Genomic DNA, 22806 nt, shown 5'->3' on the forward strand with positions numbered 1-22806 from the left:
TGTGGATTATTCAGGTAACAACACAGTATTAAGAATCAAGCGTATGTAAACTTTTGAACAGGGTCATTTTTATAAACTCAACTATTATTTTCTCTTGTGGACTATACGTAAACATCTTTTATGTGAAATATTTTATTCAGGTCAGTACTGAAAAGATGGAAATACACAAAAATCTGAAAAAAAAAAACAAATAATTTTTGAGACCTGAAGGATTTTTCTGAAGAACAGCAGGCAGTTTAACTTTGTTCAGGACAAACAAGGGACTCATGAACAACTATCACTTAAAATAAAAAAAAAAAAAAAGAGCTGTGGATCATTCAGGTAACAACACAGTATTATTATTTTCAGTATTATTTTCTCTTGTGGACTATATGTAAATGTCATCTATGTGAAATATCTTTTTCAGGTACTAAATAAAAAATAACATGCATTTTGTTTGATACCTCTTATTTTGGTAAATTATTTAACATTTTGCAGATTCTGCAAGGTGTATGTAAACTTTTGACCTTTCAGATGAATACAGCAGGAGTTTTATTAAAACATATCCTGGTTTTCCAAGCTTTATAATGCCAGTAAATGGACTTTAAGATTTTGAAGCCCAAAAAAGTGCATCCATCCAACATAAAAAGTACTCCACAATGCTCCAGTGGGTTAATAAAGGCCGTCTGAAGCAAATTGATGCGTTTGTGTAAAAAATATCCATATATAAAATTTTCTAAACCATAATGTCATGTTTATGCCAACTGTTGTATGCATGTTCATGAGAAAGTGGCGTTCCAGTGGATGACGTAGGACATAGGCATAGCGTAATCCCCGTTAAGAATATGCTAGTTTCACGAAAACCAAGTTTTGTTTACAGCAAAGTAAAATCAGTCTCCTCTTGGCTTTTGTCAAAATCCCCCACCATTTTTGTTCACAAGTCAAAGGAAAAAAACTGAGAGAGACTGATATCGGCAGTCAGAGGAGAGAACAATGTCAAATTTACCGTCCCTCCCATAGACGCGGCATTAAAAACACCCTTGCATAGCATTAACTAGTTTTTTTGTAACTTGATGAAAAGGTGGTGTGATACAAAGTATGGTGTTATAAATGTACATACATATTTTTAAAAATAAAAATATGAAAAACCTTAAAGGATTTATGATGATGATGACCGTTAAAACGCGTCATCACAGGCTTGTGAAAAATCTATTAAAATGCATTTAGAACGATCACATAATAAGAATATAAGCAGAAAATGCATATATTCATATGATTTCGTACAATATCATAGGAAGAGTGCTGTTTTTTCTCCAAAAGTCAGCTTGATTACAAATGTGATATTGGTTTTATACAACAATTCAATAAACAATATGTTAATATTAAGAAACTTACATTTTAGGCAACATATTTCCTGTTTTTTGCTCTATTTCGCCAACAAAAATCATTCCAAACAAAGCCACAGCACGGTTTTGCGTCTCACATTTCACATTTAATGTATCTTCTCATTTTTAAATCATTTCAAATGTCAGTATTCGACGTTATCAAAACATTATGTATTTGTAACTGCAGGTTAAAACATTCCATGTCCCTCGGAGCTGCATTAAACAGCATGTAAATACATCTAAATGCCACTTTAGATACACCTAGGATGAGTTGAGGGTGAGTAAATTGTGGAAATCTTAATTTTTGAGTGAACTATCCCTTTATTAACATTCCTGGTCTTAATATTATTAACTATTCACTGGCGCATGTAATTCCAAAGGGGTACAAAAATCATATTTTTCATCAAAACCTCTTTTTTTTTTTTTTTAACTGACATCAAGTTATTTAGTTATTTTTTTTATTTTTTCAACCCCATCATTCAAATCACATGTCACAGACACAATTCACAATCCAGTCAATGAATAAAGTCAAGTCCATCACAGTAGTTAAATGGTTTCATGTTGACTTTGAGTCACAAATGATGTTCTGTAGAGCAGCGGTGTTGAGAGCTCCATAAGCAAAGCCTGGAGTCCTGCCAGCGACTGACGCTAGTGATAAGTGAACAACATATACAACATATTAATACCTCAGCAAAAGCCATAAACTATGAGTAATCTGATTACCGAACGGCCTGACATTTTCTGGAGAAGCAAGAATGAAATTATAGCCCTAGACAGAACAAAAGAACAAAACAGGAACACGTACACACACGGAGCACAACAATAAGTTTTAAAATAATGTAATCCGTGACTCCATCAGAGTCCGTCTAGGCCGATTAATTGCTTTTGGCTTTAAGATGATGAATGAGTTTAAACAAGGGCTGTAATTTTTTATTCCCTTTATGACCCTTCTATAAAACAAATTAAATGATAAAAGCTAGAGAACCTTTAATGGCTTTTACATGTTTTTCTTTAATTACCTTCAAAAGAGCTGATTAAAAAAAAAAAAAAAAAAAAAAAAAAAAAAAAATACACAAACATATGGGTGATTAAGTGAACTTTTCGGACCTGGAATTTAATTTAATTTAATTTAATTTAATTTAATGGGAACTTTTCAGTCCTTATTTAATTAATTAATTAATTTATTTATTTATTTATTTTAATGCAATCATTTTATAAATTAAATTTTATTTAAATTTAAGGAAACTTTTCGGTTATGGTATTTAATTTTATGAGATGAGATGAGATCTTTTATGCTTAATTTTTTTTTTTAATGCAATCATTCCATAAATTAAATTTTATTTAACTTTTTAAGGAACTTTTCAGTCCTGGAATTTTATTTTGTTTTATTTTTTTTAATGCAATCATTTCATAAATTTATTATTATGATTTATAACTTATATATAATTTTTCAGTCCTTTTATTTTATTTATTCTATTTTATTTTATTTTGAGAACTTTTTGGTCCTAAACATATATACTTAATTATTTTTTTTTTAATGCAACCATTCCATAAATTTAATTTTATTTAATTTTTGAAGGAACTTTTCGGTCCTGGAATTTTATTTTCTTTTATTTTTTTAATGGAATCATTTCATAAATCTTTTTTATGAAATTAAATAATAAATTAAATTAAATTAAATTAAATTAAGAGAACTTTTTGGTCCCGTAAAAGTATTTATTTAATTATTTTTTTATGCAATCATTCTATAAATCACATTAAATTAATTATAATAATTATATAATAAAATATAATAAAATAATTATTTTTCCATTCATTTTTAAAATAATTATAGAGTTAAATTTGCCAGAATTGTCCTGTTTTGTTTTAAAAGTATTATAATCAGTCAAATTCATTACTTCACTTCTAATAAATAATTAAAAAATTCAGTGATTTCAAAAAGGCATTTTATTATTATTTTTATTTATTTTTACAAAATGTTATTAAGTTGTCACCCATGAGGAAACAACAATGATATGGGTCATGACCTAGAAGAAAGCTTCTAGATTCAATACATTTATGACCAAACCTTAATTACTGTCGTGTGATTCAACTAAAACTCATTAGCATTCAGCTTTTAAAACATGATTGTTATGTTCCTTAAGCCCAACTGGTTGACTAGGAAACCCACATTTCATTGGTGAAAATGTATAAGGAATACAAAATGTAATGTTGTGTGTCATATCTTCCTTGAGTGGCTTTTTGCATACATTATTTGGGAGGCCCTGTAGTGCTGTGGAATCCATTACGCTAATATGTATATCTATGACAGCTCTGTCATTTGTTTCATGCTTGGGCAAACACATGGAGACGCAGCCTTCTGAGGTTTTCAGGCACACATTAACAAACACACATTAAAACATATCTGAGCAGGGGTGTCTCTCAGGATCAGATCATACTGAAGTGTTAAGGAACCAGTCAGACCCGATCAGTCTTGCTGGCAGCCAATGGCAAGCCAGAGAGAGCTGTTTCCAAAACATGTTTGTTTTTTGAGCGCTGGCTGGCTGGAGGAGAGCAGGGCTGTAGAAGAGGATCAGCACTGACACCAGCGAAGGTCTGACAAACACACACACACATATATACACTGTCCATGTGTCTGATTGTGATAAGCATTCAACCCACCCGCTCCCTGCTTTCTCTTCAGCATGAGGCTATTGTGTGTGTGTGTGTGTGTGTGTAAGTATGTATCCGTCCCTCTCAAATGCAACAGAGTTCAGGCACATGGCCTTAGCAGTGTCAACCACATGAGACATTTCAGGCCACAGTGCCAAACTGCCCCTCACACAAACACCTTAAAGGGACAGTTCACCCAAAAATGAACAATCTGCCATCATTTAATCACTCTCATGTCGTTACAAACCTGTGACTTTCTTTTTTTGCACAAAAGGAGCAGATGTTTAACAGGATGCTCATGCAGATTTTTCCCAGTATTAAAATACTACTAAGCTGATAACAGTGTTGTTATTTTTAAGTAAAACGTTTTTGGTAAATGAGCGTAAATAAATACAATATAAATTTTAGATCAAAAACTTAAACAGTGACTAAAGCTAAATGACTAAAGCTAAAACAAAAAATAAAACTGAAAAAAAAAAAAATCGAAAATGTATAGAAAAATTTTAAAAGTGCATGACGAAGCATGTAAAAGTATTAAAAAATAAAACAAAATAAAAGCAAAATTCTATAATGCTGTGTCAAAATAATTTTACAAAAATAAGTGTAAATTAATAAAAAACTTCAACAGAAATTAGAAATGTTCTAAATGACTAAAGCTAAAAAAAAAATAAACATATATATATATATATATATATATACATACACATACATACACATATATATATATATATATATATATATATATATATATATATATATATATGTATGTATGTATGTATGTATGTATGTATGTATATATATATATATATATATATATATAGAATATTTAAAAAGTGAGAGACAAAGCATGTAAAAGTATTAAAACAAACAAAAATTAAAACAAAATAAAAGCAAAATTCTATAATGTTTTGTCAAAATAATTTTACCAAAATAAGTGTAAATCAAAATCTTCAACAGAAATTAGAAATGTTCTAAATGACTGCAGCTAAAACACAAAAATAAACATCACAAATAAAACAAAATAAAAGCAAAATTCTATAATGCTTTGTCAAAATAATTGTACAAAAATATTAATGTTGAGTGTTACAGGATAATCTAATATATAAACAGGGGAAATATTTAATATAAAATATTTACAATAACTTTAATATATCAAATACCAGCTGATAAATGGTATGTAACCAACATATCAAGGAAAATAAATACATTTATTTATTTATTTATTTATTTATTTAAATGATAAAAAAGGAAAATACATTTTAAAAATGTGTGTATTGTTTAATATCAAATTTTTACAATAAACTTTATTATATCAAATACCAATATACTGAGGAAAATACATAAATAAATAATTAAAGCATTTCATTTAATTAGTTTATTTTTATTAATTTATTTTTATTTAAATGTATTAATTAATTAATTTAAATTTTTATTATTTATTTTAGCTATTTTCTGCTCAAAAGAACTACCTATTTATTCTGTAAAACTAACATCTCAGAAGATTTTAATTCTTCATTCTGGTCTTGTCTTTTTTTGGTTTCAAGGCTGAATTCTAAGTGCTCTAGCCCCTGAAGGTCCCTCTTTAAACATGACAGGAACTCTCTGTTATATACACACACACCACAACATGTGACTCACATTCTTTCTGAAAGTAGAAAGGGGACGTATGCATTATTGACGGGACATGTCTTGTCTCTGAGCCGAGTTAGAGGTTATAACGTCCCCGCAGCTCCGTCCCAAAGGGATTCACGGATTGAGACATTCTGGTGTCGTAACTCCTCAAAGAGAGAAGCCTCTAATCAGTCAGCCAGCCCGTGACACCAAAGGCAACACGGACTTTCAAGACACATGAAAGAGGGTGTCCGGCCTAAAATAAACAGGATCCAGAGCCCACGAGGGAACGAGTCCCAACGTTGACGCTCAATATCCACCAAGTCGTATCAGCTGCCATCCATCGCGACCTTGTTCTCCCTCATGTCGTGTTCACAGTCATAAAGTTTGCAAGGTAAAAACAACAATCCCAGAAACGGCAAAGGCCATGCTTTCATTGCGAAAGGTCGGCACTTGGCCTTTCTTGGAGACGGAGCGAAGAAGGAGACAGAGATTTTCGAGGCTGCCCTGACTGGTCATGGGATACGCAGAGGGGAGGGCAGACCCACATGTGTCATTGATCTTGAAAGAGGGGAGGGCGTCTCACACACACAAAGGTTACAGCCTACGCACAACTACACGCTGCCAACAACCCACCAGCACCCTTTCAATTATTAACCTCCAAGAAATCGGCCCTGCAAGATGCACCCCAGCAGAGGAGAGGATGGAGAGGACGGAGGATACCGCATCTATCATCAGCCTCCCGTTCGCTCTCTGGCGTTCTCTGGAGTGTGTGTTGAACGATAGGTCAGTTCAGAGTGCGGTCAGAGAGAGCGTATACAGTGAGATCCACAGCCTACGTCACACACCAGTGGCCCAAAGCGCATCTTTCATGTTCTACATCTAACAAAATGACTGGGTTTATCTGATCATGTCAATACATTTTTATTATAACTAAACAATTTTAATTGAAAAATAAACACTGTTGATAGAAAAATGGAAAACACGGAATGAATCGCGGAATCTGGTCAAAATGGAATTTACTGTATAACACGGAATGTCACGGAATATGCCAACGTTTGTATGAATAAATCAAAAGTAGGCCTGTACACCTATATTAAAACACAGTATGGACTAGTGTCTGTGAATATTAAGCTGCAAAAAGACTATTTAAATGTGAATCCTGCATGTTCTGTCTCTGTGTGAATGAATGACACAGACGCACAATTTTTTTTTAATAAGCATTTTACCTTTTCTTTTGAGAAAAACTATCGTCAACTCACATACAAACAGAAACTTAAAGCAGCCTACCAAAATAAAATAAAAGTGCAGTTTAACTTGAAAAAAATGTGACAGAAATATATCATTTAATGTTAAGATAGTACTACTACTAAAAGTAATAATTAAATAATTATTACATTTTTAAGGAATTTTTACCAGAGAAATAATTTACCAGAATTTATTTATCAGAAAAATGGAAATACACAACACAGTATTTCTGGGGGGAAAAAAAACAAACAACTAAAAAAAAAGGAAATAAATACTACTACTATATATATATATATACATATATATAAACATATTTCAATGGGCCTTAAAAATGATTTTTTTTTGTTAAACTTTTAATGAATTGCTGTTAAAAACTTTCATGATTTCAGTTAATTAGTTAATTGAACCATTAAAACAGAGCCTAGAAAAATTATAACGGGAAAAAAAGGAAAATTAACAAAAAAAAAATGGAATTTGAATAAATAAATAAATAAATAAATGAAACTAAATTTGGGAAAACTTAAAAATGATTATATAGGGCTCTAATTAATAAAAAAAAAATTTAGACTAAAGACATTTTTAATGTTACAAAACATTTCTATTTTAAATAAATGCTGTTTATAAACTTTCTATTTATCAAAGAATGTAAAATTGTATTATGGCTTCCACAAAAACATCAAGCAAAATAACTGTTTTTTAACATCGTTAATAAGAAACCGCAGGATTCAATTATATTTTAAAATATTAAAATAAAATAGTTTTTTAAAATTGTAAAATTACTGTTTTTACTGTATTTTCAAACAAATAAATGCTGCTTTGAGCATAAATGTCTTCTTTCAAAAACATGAATAAAATCTTACTGACCCTAAACTTTAGAATAGTAGTGTATAAATTACGAAGCGCGACCTTGGACCACAAAACCATATAGGGTCAGTTTTTTTAATTGAGATTTACATAATCTGAAAGCTAAAAATCTGCAATCTGAGGGTGCAAAAAAATCTAAAGATTGAGAAAATCGCCTTTAATTTGCCCAAATGAAGTTCTGAGCAATGCACATTACTAATCAAAACTTAAGTTTTGATATATTTACAGTAGGAAATGTACAAAATATCTTCATGGAACATGACCTTTATCTAATATCCTAATGATTTTTGTCATAAAAGAAAAATCGATAATTTTGACCCATACAATGTATAGTTGGCTATAAATATATCTGTGCTACTTAAGACTGGTTTTGTTGTCCAGGGTCACATATGTCATACCAAATTAATATATAAAAGTACATATAAATATATAAAAAATACATAAAGACTATTTCTTTTGTGGAAGACAAAACAAACAAACAAACAAACAAAAAAAAACAAATGTTTCAGCTGTTTTGTCCAACAACCTTTAGACCTCATTGACTTTCAATGCATGGGCAAAAACACTGAGACATTTTTATACATTCTGTTGTGAACCACAGAAGAAAATAAGTCATACAGGTTTGGAACGACATGAATATGAGTGGATGATGACGGATTTTTTCCTTTTTGGGTTAACTGTCTTTTAAAACTGTCTTTTACAAGCTTCACAGTGCTTTGAAATCAAAGAGAACTTCAAATTAAATACCAAAAACTGGAAAAAGTGAAATGTGACTTAAAAGTCAAGATTAGTTTCCAGTCAGAGCTTTGCTTAGTTAACTAGAGTCTACCGTTAACCGATCAAGCTTTTTTGACAAAGAGGACCTGTGTGTGAGCACGATGGGTTTTGGAGCAGAGCTCATTAAGGGGCAATGGGGCCGCTCATCTCCGGCTCTTAAGAACGCTCCGGTCTGTCGGGGCGCCAGTGTCCCTTTCTCTCTCCTCCAGGCGCACATCAAAAAGTGGGGCAGACTCTCTCAGCTCTGTTCTGGCTGTCTGGGGCTTTGAAGTCCTTTGGTTATCAGCCAAGCGTGTCACGCTACCTGCAGCCATCTGTGAAGAGCCCACAGTCGGGCTGGGCGGCCAAACCCCACAATGACTGTGTGTGTGTGGAGAGTTTTACCTGCAGCACTGTCTGCCGCTTTCAATATATAAAACATGAGTATGAGAGGGTGGGAACTGACCGGTTTGAAGAGACTTATTGACAATATCTTTCTCAGGGCCGTTCTTCTTTATTCTCCTGACTATATTACCTTCAAGAAATGTTTAAATAAGGAGGAGGAAGACGGAGACATACGTACACTGAAGAAAAATGATACAGAAACACCAGCTTGTACACCCAGAAATAGCTTGTAAATTCCACAATCAAATACAAAAAACAGCAAGTAACACTAATGTAGAAATATATATTATATATAGACAAAAAGGAAAAAACAAAAAAACAAAAAAAAACTAAAAATTAATACATATATATATATATATATATATATATTTTTTTTTTTTTATATTTTTTTTGAACGTCCTAGCAAGAGGAAAGATTATTTATCAGCTGTTAAATATCAATTATTGACTGGTACTGTACTGATATACACAGAATCTTTTAAAATCAAATATATATATATATATATATATATATATATATATATATATATATATATAATTTAAAAAAATATTAATAAAAAATTTAATAATAATAATAATAATAATAATAAAATTAAATATATTTTGAAAAATAATTAGTCAAAATAAATAGGAATATGTCAATATTTAAAATTTAAATATGGTATGATAAGCTGACAATTATTCAAATGTTGTGGCAAATAACTGATAAATTTTACAATTTAACTTCTGTACTATTTTAATACAAAAAAAATAAAATAAAATAAAATAAAACAATAATAAAATTAAATTAAATAAAGTAAAATCAAATAATAAAATCAAATAAAAAATTAAATAAAATACAATACTTCCACTCTTGTTCACACTACAAATCACTGCCAGTGGAAGAATAAGAGTGGCCAATGATCTATACAATCAATTATCAAAATGTTATGGCAAATAACCAATACATTTTAGAATTTAAATTCTGTACTATTTTGAAAATAAAATAAAATAAAATAAAAACTCCTATTCAAGAGTGGCCAATGATCTATACAAACCCTAAAAAATGAATAAAAGTAAAATGAAACCTACACATCTTTATACTATTAAGTTTAGTTATGTTGGGTTTTAACTACGGGATGTTTGTGGGCAAAGCTAATCTGTCTGTCACATCAAGTTTAGACTGTACATTACCCTAATAAAGCAGGCCGGGCTTCGCCATGCCAAATGGCCCAAGTCATGGGGGTTTCTCAACAACAATAGGATTATATAGGGCATAGACAATGTGCTTTCAGCAGGCTGGCATGGCATGGGCAGAACAGGGAGGGGGTGAGCATGCTGAAAGACCAATGAATGCATTGTATGCCAATTTAACCCATGTATGCTCATGCACAGGATCCCACATTACAGAAGTCAGCACACAAGACCCCATTTTACCTCAGAGCACACTATAAAAAATGATTTCTCGAAAGTTGTAAATAAAACAGATTATTGGAGTACAAAAGAATTTTACAAGAGAACACCATTTCAGTTTTTCAGCTCATTTTGGCCAAGAGGGGATTTTCGTTTTCCAGAATATGCTAGTTAATGTTATCACATTGGATCAAAACCTACTGAAGTTTGCTCAACACAGGGTATAAAAATTCAATCATTTTGGTACTTTTTTGCAATCTTATCCCAACTTGATAGAATTTTAGTAATTAGAATTAAAACTTGGAAACCATGTATGAATGCATATTAGTCATTTTAACTGAACTTTGTACTGGTGGTGGTGCCTAAGATATTGTTGGTCATTTAAAAAAAGATAAAAAACTAACAACAATACTAATAGGATAATCAAAATACTACGAATTCTACTACTAATAACAATATAAAATGCACTAAGGAGTAATGAGATACCGGGTTCATAACTGATTTGCTGAAATCAAAACACGGATGATAATAGGTGAGCGCCAGCCAATGAGACTGTCGTTTGCGCACTAGTCCCGCCCCCAACCAGAGAAAGCGGCAATTGTTTTAAAAGCTGAAGACTTTCAGATTAATTTCATTATTTTGACAGGAAAATTCAACAAAGAACATTGTTTACATGCAGCACGTCAGTTCTGCATGTTATGTTAGACTCTCTCGCTCTCTTATTCTTTGGGTGTGTGAGAAACAGCGCTCTCAGCAAAGCGAGGTCGTGCGCCTTCAGACTAGAGTTTACGGTACGGCAAAATACAGGTGAGCTGCGCAATGCGCATCTATTTTTAAAATACCACAGACCTCAGAGTACCACAATACCTTAGAGTCTTCGACGAGTGAAAATATATATGTACTAAACTTCTCCTGAGCCTCCAACTCACACACTGGCGAGTGAAATCTAATGTTAAACATCATTTTGTCGCCCAGAGTGAAGATTTAGTCGCATATGCGTGTGATTTACTCGTATTGTAGGTTGTGTAGCTATAAAGGGGTTTGCACTTATGTCACGGTTTGGTCAGTTACCCGGATGTGTGTCGATATTGGAGATACACGGATGTAAACAACAGCACTGATTGCAGGGTTAATGTACTACGGGATATGTTGTTCGGCTAATTTATGTTGTCTAAACCACTGAAAAAACATGTGGAAACTGCTAAATCATATAGAGAAGGACTTAGTAAGCAGGAAAGGGTGCAATATTTTGACAAACTAAAGTTAATAGGTGGTAAAGATGCATATGAGCAGTATTAATTACGACATTAGCCTAATATTTCACCTAGCTGAATGGAAATGCTAAGAACAAAAACAAATGTTGTCATGATTCTTGCCCTGGAAATCCTGGTTCAGTTTGGCCAACCACAAACCCCTTTTGTTCCTCAAGTTTTTAGCACACTTCTCCTTGATTTGTTACAACTTTTGGCAGTCTATAGTACTCCAAATGTTTTTCTTGGTCTGACCAATTAGTACAGCCCAAAACATGACAATAATTGATCATTTTCAGCAGCAATAATTAGCAGGTTCAGTAGTATTGTTTATGTTCAGTGTCGCAAATATGGCCGATTGACGACGCTTGGTGAACTCTATTTGCACCTCTGTTTATGAGTGAACACTGCCAAAATTACCCACAAAAATGTTTTTTTCTGCTCTCAAAAGGCACATAAGATCAAATAAATAAGGCCTGTGATCAATCAGTTTCAAAAGAAATACAAAACCTATGTAACTGCAAGAAAACAAGTTGACAAAAACATAGAATCCAAGATTTGGTGATAATATAGCATTATGAGAGATTTACAAGCTTATTTTTAACTAGGAACACCAAATTAAGTTAGGTAAAAAAAAATTAGCATAGCACAATGGATAATTCAGTGTGTTCCTTGCCATTTGCCAACTGTTTATGAAATTTCCTCACAATTTGTTTCAGAGTAAGTACAGCTAAATATGTTGGTTAAAAACCAAAGATACCCATGTTATTAACCCTTTGCATTTCACTAAAATTCATAACTGATGCCCTGAGATGCCTATAAGCAGGACAGCATTGCACAAAAGCAGCTGAATTCCATCAGTCAGTGGCTGGTGATTTGAACCCTGGTGCCGGTAACCATAGGTGTGAAGGCGAAATGAATGGTGCCCTTCATGAAGGAGTAATTGCCATGTGATTACGGCCCCGCAAATCCAGCGGCTGTGAAAAAAAGCCCCCCTTTCATTTCCCTTTGTTGGTGGAAGAATGCAGCCGGGAGAGACCCCAGCGTGAACTGATCCTCTCATATCTGATCAAAGGAAACATGCCAGTTGGACCCCCACCCTTTAAGAAAAAAATGCACATCCACCAGACCTGGCAGAATGAGTCAAAACAGGCCCAATTGTGATGTTTTGAAACATTTAAAAATGACTTGATTTCCTTTTCATACCCATCAGTTTCTTGCATTTTTATCGCTGCTTATTTACCTCACTAAGTGACCGTATGTTGACAGAGCCTGGCAACTATATGCAAACCTTTTGTTTACCATGTAAACACAGCGTGTCTCCTAGAATGCATCGCTGCTGCGGGATAAGTGTGGGTGTAGATAGGTATGACACTCAGCATTGTCTGAAAATGCCCTTGGTGCTGCATCACATCTGACGCCCGCACCGCGAAACAAACATAGAGGCTTGCAGCTGGATCCTCCTGTGTTTCCGCATGGCTGCGAATCAATGCTGAACTCACCTACCCTGGCGTATCTCGCATGTGGCGAGAGCTCTCGGGCTAACGACGCTGGCACGTCTCTCCTTGAAACCTTATAGCGGACTAATCGTTACCAGTCATGCCAAAACTTTCACAAATAGAGAACTGCAAATTAGTCATTTAAACTGGGAGTTGCGTAATAAATTGTTACATAAGTCAACATGAGCACAGCAAACAGGCTAATTATGAAATAATAAAATCCCATTATAGAGCCTGCGGGTCATGTGCTATGGTGCCTGAGAGGGGACGTACAGAAGTTGAAGAGAAAGACAGTGCAATGTGATGACCCCTTTGTGAGCGAAAAATTATAATAACAAAAATAAAAATAAAGGCAGCTATACATTATGGATAAAACCCATTTGTATCGTGAGAATTGTGAGCATGCCATTATAAACTAAAGACAACTTGTTTCTAAAATTGTTTCAAAATAATAGGCATCTAAAAATCACAGTAATACAAAATAAGTAATTAAGTACAATAATAAGTAATTAAACCTGATGTTTTTTATCTTTTTTCAAATGAAAGTACATGTAGGTTTATAAACCTGAAAAAAACATTCTAGTTCTAATTTATTTCTTTGTACTTACTTCATACGTAATAAGTATAAAATTGAAATTAATATTTTTTCCCATAATGCTATTTTTTTTTATTCAAAAGAATAAAATACTTGTAATTAATCTCAGGATTTAGAAAGTCTTTATAAAGCAGTTTTTGGTATTTTAACTATGAAAAAAAACAGTTAGATCAAAAATTAATACTATTACTTATACTAAATACTAAGAATGATACTAAGAATAACTGTTACAAGGACAAATGAAGAATGGTTATGATATTAATATTATGGTTTCATATTCAGTAACAATATTTAAATTTAAAGTTAAATGTTAACACTTTAACAGCCCCAAAAATAAAACCTTTTTTTTTTAATTCTCCCCCCCCCAGTTTTAGCAAACATACATTTACATTCATATATGTTTCCACAGACAACTCAACTTACAATATCAACATATTAATCGCATCTGAAATGTAAACCCTTTTACAAATGAACATCTTTAGAGACATGTAGAGGTTTATGAATCCTGAGGTTAGAATACTGAATTAATAGGATTCAGAGTTTGTTTTTATTGCATTCATAATAAAAGAGCTGAATGAAATATTTAAAGCCATCACATTTAACACTGTTTACTTAATTTGACAGTTTCATTCTGTGAGACTTCTAGAGGTCAGCGTCATTGTGACAAGCACCCACATAAATCACTTAATGAGAAAAACATGTTATACCAAAACATCCACTGTGTTTATATTTCATACTTGTTGAGCTTTGAAGATAATTATAGCCATACACAGAGTGCAAATGGCTTTACTTTTATTACTGGAATCTGGATTTCATTTCTAAATAAGATTGCCATTAACGTCCTTCTCAGACAGTCATTGATAATGAGAATCACGTTATGGGCTCGTGTTGAAATACTAAAATTGTTCACTAGTGATGGTACCATCACACATTAGTCAGTGCATTCATATTGTACATTTCAGTTTCAATCCAAACATGCAAAATTAGTGCATGTCACATGCAAAATAAACACCTACAAAAATGAACAAGCTCACCGTGGTCTGTAACACAAAGCCCCGTTTTCCCTAACCCTTTTGGTTTCTGTCAGTAGGACAGACCCCATTAAATAACCAACCCCCATATCCCACAATTCTGCTCCCTTGGGCACCAAAGCACACCTGTGAGCCATTTCCCCACTGAGGTTCTGAGAGCTCAAATGTCCCTCAGGCTTCAAAGGAACACAAGATGTGGACAGCATAATCACATTCAGTAAGACTGCGGTTCATTCATTGACCCACGGTGAGGCAAAAAGTCCTGTGAGGACTTCTGTGAGGATAATACACTGGAAAAGACTATTTCCAGAGTGACCAATGACCTGGACAGCCATTGTGGTTTTCAACCGTGGATGGCTATGAGAACCAGGCATTTGTCGGTCTGCCAAAAGGACACTGATGTCACAATGCTGCAGTGTCCTCGCAAAGAAGCACTTCCTCTTGATGGAGGGGGGCAACAATGTAAACTCACTCAGGGGGGTAATGACCTCCAAACTTATAGATTTTCCTGCAATTCTCAACTGGCAATGACCCTGGACCTTAGGCATGGGTTAAGATCAGTTAAGGACAATCAATCACCTCCAACACCAAAACAGAACAATATGTTGGAACGGTTGTTTTATGAAATTTATGACGCAGACAGTTGTCAAGTGGAGATGGTGGCTTGAACCCAAACTCAGGGAAACCAAGAAGGTTTCCAAAGGTTTGAAAAGCAAAAACAGTTGGCAGAGATCATCTACAGGTCAAAGAACAACTAGGCCCTATGATTTCCACGATGCGGAAAACGCGGAATCCAGTCATAAAAATGGAATTTACTGTGTAACACGGAATGTCATGGAATTTTTCGAATTTTGAATGAATAAATCAAAATGAGGTCAGTACACTTAAATCAAAATGCGTTATGGACTGTGAATACCAAGCCTTAACAATACTATCTTAATATGAATCTGCATGTTCTGAGTGTCTCTGTCAATGAATAGCTCAGACACGTGGTTTTGTTTACTACATACATAAGCGCATGTGATGCTCGTGGTGTTTCCAGCCCCTGCCGCCTCAATATGAGTACATGAACACAAACATAAGCTCTAGAACTGCTTTGAGAGTCACTTCATGAACATTTTATAATTTCTTTTGAGAGAAACTGTCGTCATATCATATACAAACAGAAATTTAAAGGTCTTCACAGCAACTTGTCAAAATAAAAGGTTGGTTTAACTTCTAAAAAACTGTGACAAATTAAAAGTAAAATTATTACTTAATGTAATGATAGTACTACTAGTAATAAAATTATTAAAACATTTTTTTTATAATTAAAATTCACTAGAATAAAAAAAAATACCAGATAAATGTAAAAAAATAATTGGGTGGAACCCAGAAAAATTAAAATGGAAAAAAATGGAATTTGGAAAAACATAAAATGGAATTTAGGAAAAAATAAAACAGATTTCATAGGGCCCTAGGTTTAGACAACTGGTTCTTAAAAAATTGGTTTCAGAAGGCTTGGAACATAATAGAAAAGTCATATGGACCAATCAGATTTATTTATTTACCACTCAAAATCTTGAGTTGATAAGATTTTTTTGGTGTTTCTGAAAGTGGTCACTTATGCTCACCCAGGCTGCATTATGTGATCAAAAATACAGCAAAACATTTTGTATTTTAATGTATTTTAAAATATAATTTATTTCCATGATGCAAAGCCAAATCTTCAGCAGCCATTACTCCAGTCTTCAGTGTCACATGATCCTTCAGAAGTCATTCCGATCAATTTAATGCATCCTTGCCATATTAAAGTATGAATTTACTGACCTCAAACTTTTGAACAGTCTTGTATATTTATGTTTTATGGGAAAGAGTAGCTGGAGTAGTAATTTCCTTTAACATTCCTGGGAAGAAAGTCATACAGTCCTGCAACAGCATGAGTTTGAATAAGTGATGACAGAATTGTCCTTCAAAGATTAAGCATAGCGTAAATAATATTAATAATTAATACACACGACCCCTAAATACAAAGAGATAAAACAATAATCGGAAAGACCCAGGCCTGACTCAAGGTGTCTTTCTATCTCCAGAATTCCAAAGCTAAACACTCGCTTCCTTCTGCTGTAGAGACAGGTTGTCCTGGTCCTCACATCAGGCATTTATCAACATGTCAGTGTGGGTTACGAGGCCAGGAGCCAAGACTCCTCTGGCCCCAGATTACTCTTCCGTATGGGATTGAGCCAGAGCGTTGGGCCTGCACCACAGCGCTCCACAAAGACACATCAGTGCACGGGAAAAGGCAACAACAAAGAGCTCTCACTATGGACTGGCATTACAGACGTCTCCACGGACAGTCTGTACCCTAAACTGGAGCAGTAACAGATATTTATTCACAAACTGAAAGGTCTTTTACTCCTGCTTTTGAAAAGAGCTCAACACAGCGCGCATGTGCCTTAGCGCCACAATACACGCATCTGACAGCCATGAGATGAGCAGAGGAGTCCGTAAATAAATCCTAAACAAGCATGACCAGACATTTAATCTAGTTTTAATGCGTATACACATGCACTCACAGACCTGGCTGCTCAAACCACAAAAAAAGCAACAAATAAACCAATTATTAGACATTCGGAATGTAATGACACAACTTCACCATATTAAAATGTCCAGCTTTTGTAATGAAAACAACTCTACAAGTGAAACAAAGAGCGATAAACAGCTAAACCAGCCATCTGAAGTGTAAAAACGACATAATTGCGTTCATAAATATCACACAAGACATATGGACAGTAAAGGAAATGTGTGATGCTGCCCCACATTTCCATTCTGAGCGCACGCGTCTATAATAAGCAAGAGCAGAGATGGAGAAACCACCAGAACAAAGTCAGTTTTACTTCATTAACTACTTCCAAATGACAAATCTCTCTTTGCGCTTTATGAGCATCACCAGTTGACTAAACATTTAGGTTAAGGTCCCACAGATTCTGTTTCTTAAGTTCACTTGGTTTTGTTTGAGATCATGTTGAATGTCCCATAGGAGATGCTGTTTATACAACAGCCAGAGCAAGATAAAGGCTAAACCAAGTCTCAAGGGTCTTCAGATGTCCCATAGGGTTACCTTAAGGGTCTTCAAATGTTTCAGTGCCACAAGATGAATCTATCTAGAATCCATCTACCTATGATCATGTAAACTGAGAAAGTTGTAGAACTGAGTAAGTTTGCACGTTTCCCGTTGCTTTAGCTTGATAGTTAAAAGCAAACATTAAAAAGTATTGCTTATTTGGTGCAAATATTCTTAAAGACATCGAATTAAAAACTAAAAGGGTGGGGGTTGCTATCACCAGCAGAGGGAGCATGGCTAATCAATCAGAAATATTGAAGAAATTGAGAAGGATAAACGCAATCTGAGGGTGGCATGGCATCTACATTTTCAAGACAGTATCTTACACATGCATTATGAACTCAAACCAACTGGAATATGATTCAAACTCAATTACAAATACAATTTGAAAGCACCCAAGGCACATATAGTGCCCCAAAACATGGATATGCACCGCATATGCAGCCATAAAGTGACAGGTCATCCAAAAATGTAAATCATGTCATCATTTACACAACCTCACGTCATTTTAAACCTGTGCGACTGGAAAGATGCCAATCTTAAATCACCATTCGCTTTCACTTCGTCTTGTTTTTGCATAGTGAAAGTGATTAAAACCCTCAGCCACTAACATTCAGTCCAAAATCTCCAGAAAACAGATTTAGGTGAGTAAATGATGGCAGAATTCATTTAGGGCTGAACTAACCCTGTAAGTGACCTCAGGATACTCTCTGGAGAACAAACCCAGCTTTTTAAGCTGTTGATGAATCGATTTCTCCCCTCACAGAGAACAAAAAATGCTAATGAAATAAGAAAACTCTGCTATGGATGCACTATAGTCCCTATAAAGCATTCCTGAATGAGGATTAGTCACCATAACACTGCAGTGAATTAGTCAAAATCATTACAACATTGTGCAGCATCAATAGAATATCAAGTCATTATTAAGCGCAAATCCAAGAAGTAACTACTAATCACGCCTTATCTGTATACACACTGCCTGTTTGCTTCATATCCACTTTCTGTTTCGCATATTGCCTGGATAAATAGATGCATAATCTATTATATACGATATGAGGATGCAGAACACAGCAATTTGTTATAAAACTGTGGTGTTTTGTAATAAGAATAAACATTAAGTGAATAGACAGCATTACACAATAAAACAGAGGGAGGTTGACGGTTTCAAATAGATTTGAGTCAAAATGCAACAATAAACCAGGATGTATTCAACAACTAACCGATGGCACATCAAGTTGAGATTACATAAATAATGATAATTTAACAAATGCATCCTTTCTGAGACAAGTAACAGATTAGTAATGAACCTCGGGAGCCGACGGTCTCTCTGCGGAGAGAGTGAATAATGTTAGTCAATTATGTGCAGGTCTGACATTAATTTCGCCCTCGTAAGGGCTGTAGATCTTACCTTCGTATACAGGGGCCATCGGTGCAAGGATTTCTGTTATTCATGGCAAAAAATGAAGCGACAGCACTGTTCACAACTCAATAAAAATCTGCCATCTTGAGCCGCGGACAGAATCGCTGCTGTCTCCTGCATTACTAACCCAGTTCATCAGGGAGAGAAAAAGGATAAAAGAATAAAAAATCACATCCAGAATTTCAATTTGATCATCGGCCCGGGGTGCGTGATGAAGAAAGAATGTCTGCAACTAACTCCACGGGGATCGATGGTGTTTTGGCTCTAAAAAAAGAGCCAAATTGCAGGTCTTGGCTTCAGCTGGTGATCATGTCTGTGGAGTGAGTGCCTGCAAAAGTTGCAATGAGAGAAACGAGCGAGCGAACGGAGCGACTTTGCGTTATAATCGAACGACGAGGCAACCGATCGCGTTGAGCAGGGATTCTAAATCAAACGATGATCTACTCGATTCGGTCACTACCGTTCTAAAAACAACTTTTTTTTTATTGAACTTTAACGAAAACAACTACATACAAATACAACCATATATTTTACATACAAGAGCACATACACTACCCTTCAAAAGTTTGGGGTCAGTACATTTTTATTGTTTTTTTTTTTTTTTTTTTTAAGAAATTAATACTTTTACTCACCAAGGATGTATTAAGTTAATAATTAAAAGTTTATTAAAAGTTAATAATAAATAATTTACATTGTTATAAAATATTTATATTTTGAATAAACACTGTACTTTTTAAACTTGTTATTCATGAAAGAATCCTGAAAAAAAAAAAATCGCAGGTTCCAAAAAATATTTGGCAGCACAACTGTTGATATTATCCAACATTGATCATTCTAATAATAAATCCGCATATTAGAATGATTTCTGAAGGATCATGTGACACTTAAAACTGGAGTAACAGCTGATAAAAATTCAGCTTTTCATCACAGGAATAAATTCTATTTTAAAGTATGTTAAAATAAAAAACATTATTTTATATTGTAAAAACATTTTGCAATATTACTGTTTTTTTTTTTTTTTTCTTTTTTAAGCAAATAAATGCAGCCTTGATGAGCATAAGAGACTACTTTAAGGACTATTACAAGTCTTACTGACCCCAAACTTTTGAACGGTAGTGTATATTCTTACATGTCAGGGGCAGTGCACATATACACGTATAAAAGAATACAATAAATTAATAAAAGTAAAATAAATAAATAAATAAAACATAAAATGAATAATAATAATAATAATACAAAAGAAAGGCCTTTTATATAAACAACTTGTACTTACTAAACAGCTGTATAGTCTTTTTTGCTTTTAAATTTTTACTTTTTTCTATTGTCTCCAAATATATTTTAATATAGTTCTAAAAACAACTAGATATTACATTTCTTACTTCCTTAATGCGATCTTCCATGATATACACTTCCATGAATGTAACAATATTACCATGGTTTTTGCATCAAAGATATTTCACGCCCATGTAATTTGAATTTGAATGTTTCCACTGTAAATAATAATTCATATAAATAATAAAGAAAGACATTCATTTTAAAGTCTTATTATAGTAATAATAACTTAAACTAACAAAAACACTAAAAAAAAACATACACTCACCAAGCCTGCATTTCTTTGATCTAAAGTACAGCAAAAACGGTACAATTTTAAATATTTTTACTATTTAAAATAAATGTTTTATATTTTAATATGTTTTAAAGTGTCATTTATTCCTGTGATTTCAAAGCTGAATTTTTAGGATCATTACTCCAGTCTTCAGTGTCACATGATCCTTCAGAAATCATTCTAATATGCTGATTTTCTGTTTAAGGAACATTTAATATTATTATAAGACGAATTATATTTAAATAATAGTATTTAAAAGATGTATATACGATAATATTAAAAGAGTATATTATACAATAATATTTAAAAGAGTTGAGTACATTTTTTTCAGGATGAAATAGAATAGAAAGATCCAAAAATCTGCATTTATCTGAAATAAAAAGCTTTTGTAACATTATACACCATACAGTACACTGTAAACAATAAAAAACACAATTTGTTGAGTCAACTTAAAATAATTTGTTACCCTGCTGCCTTAAAATTTTAAGTTCAGTCAATTAAAATAAGTTTATTCAACTTGAAACGTTAAATTGTACTAAGTAACAACTTAGATATTTGTGTTTGCTAAACTTAACAGATGGGTAAGTAACCCAGCTGCCTTCAAATTTTAAGTTGATTCAACTCAAATATCTAAGTTGTCACTTAGTATAATTTAACATTTCAAGTTGAATGAACTTTTTTCTGAGTTGACTGAACTTAACATTTTAAGGCAGCCAGGTTACAAATTATTTTAAGTTGACTCAACAAATTGTTTTTACAGTGTACCATTCAAAAGCTTGAAGTCAGTCATTTTTGCGAAAGAAATTCTATAAATTAGTACTGTTATTTAGCAAGGATGCTTTAAATTGATCAGAAGTGATGATAAAGACATTGATAATATTACACAAGATTTCTATTTCAGATGCTGTTATTCTGAACTTTCTATTCATCAGAGAAACCTGAAAAAATTATAATCAGCTGTTTTCAATATCATAATAATAATAAATGTTTTTTGAGAGCAAATCAGAATAATAGAATGATTTCTGAAGGATCTTGTGACTGGAGTAATGATGGTAAAAATTCAGCTTTGAAATCACAGGAATAAATTACATTTTATAATATATTCAAATAGAAAACAGTTATTTTAAATAGTAAATATATTTAAAAATCAGCTGTATTTTGGATCAAATAGATGCAGGCTTGGTGAGCAGAAGAGATTTATTTAAAAAACATTGACTGGTAGTGTATAATACAAGACAACAAAATATAGCTATCTGTAGCAAACAAATAAACTAACACAAAATATTAAATAGTAGGCTATTATTTCTAATTATTTTATAGCCTTTTATTTTTTATTATTATTATTATTATTGTCATCATCATTATCACTAATATTTTATTCAAATTAGAGATGTAGGCTACCATTCTTGTGTGGTCCACTAGCGGCTAGCCAACAGTGCAAACTACAAGTACCACAAGTCATTGCGTGGGATTTTTTTCCCAACGCATAAAAACTACATTTTCCAGAACGCCTCAGTGTCATCGCAAGCGGTTGTTGTCAAACACGGGGTAAGCGCAGTTTCATTTCGTTTACTATCTTTATCATCTAATACATTCATAACACTACCGTAACATCCCAGATTTACTAACGCAATCGCAAACATTATTAGCAGAGAGCACGATCGCTTCTCAATCATTTTATTACGTAAACTGTTGTGCGGATTCTATTACAAAACAATAGGGGAAAGGTGACATGACAGGACTTATTCTTGATATGTGTATTGGTAAAACAATAACAGACGTTGCCAGTAAATCATAAACTGTCTTAACGTGAATTTCGTATGAGTTTTCGCAGTCACATCAAAATATTTCTATTATAGACTTAGAAAAAACTTGAAAATGTAAAGATTGTGTTTGTTCATTTGTTTTCATTTTATTGATTGATTTGTTTTATGCGACGAACCTTTCACTCAAATAATGTCAATACATTGTGTAATCAAGTAAGCATGTGATATTTGTCTAAACCCACATT

The 22806-nt window shown here is 33.2% G+C and overlaps 2 protein-coding genes across 3 annotated transcripts in view; one reads left to right on the forward strand and one right to left on the reverse strand.

Annotated features, from left to right (window-relative positions):
• The window catches only part of hipk2 (homeodomain interacting protein kinase 2), a 136954-nt gene extending 117415 nt beyond the window's left edge, over nucleotides 1-19539 (reverse strand). For both annotated transcript variants that reach the window (XM_051135801.1, XM_051135800.1), the window contains exon 1: nucleotides 19178-19539. In XM_051135801.1, the coding sequence (XP_050991758.1) occupies nucleotides 19178-19196 (19 nt within the window). In that variant the 5' untranslated portion in view covers nucleotides 19197-19539. The remainder of the gene's footprint in view (nucleotides 1-19177) is intronic.
• Nucleotides 19540-22303: 2764 nt separating this feature from the next.
• Nucleotides 22304-22806, forward strand: part of tbxas1 (thromboxane A synthase 1 (platelet)) — a 91736-nt gene continuing 91233 nt past the window's right edge. Inside the window, exon 1 of the mRNA XM_051134616.1 lies at nucleotides 22304-22343. The gene's annotated coding sequence lies outside the window, so the exon portion shown is untranslated. The remainder of the gene's footprint in view (nucleotides 22344-22806) is intronic.

This window comes from Labeo rohita, chromosome 18 (genome assembly GCF_022985175.1).
Source record: "Labeo rohita strain BAU-BD-2019 chromosome 18, IGBB_LRoh.1.0, whole genome shotgun sequence".
NCBI lineage: Eukaryota > Metazoa > Chordata > Actinopteri > Cypriniformes > Cyprinidae > Labeo > Labeo rohita.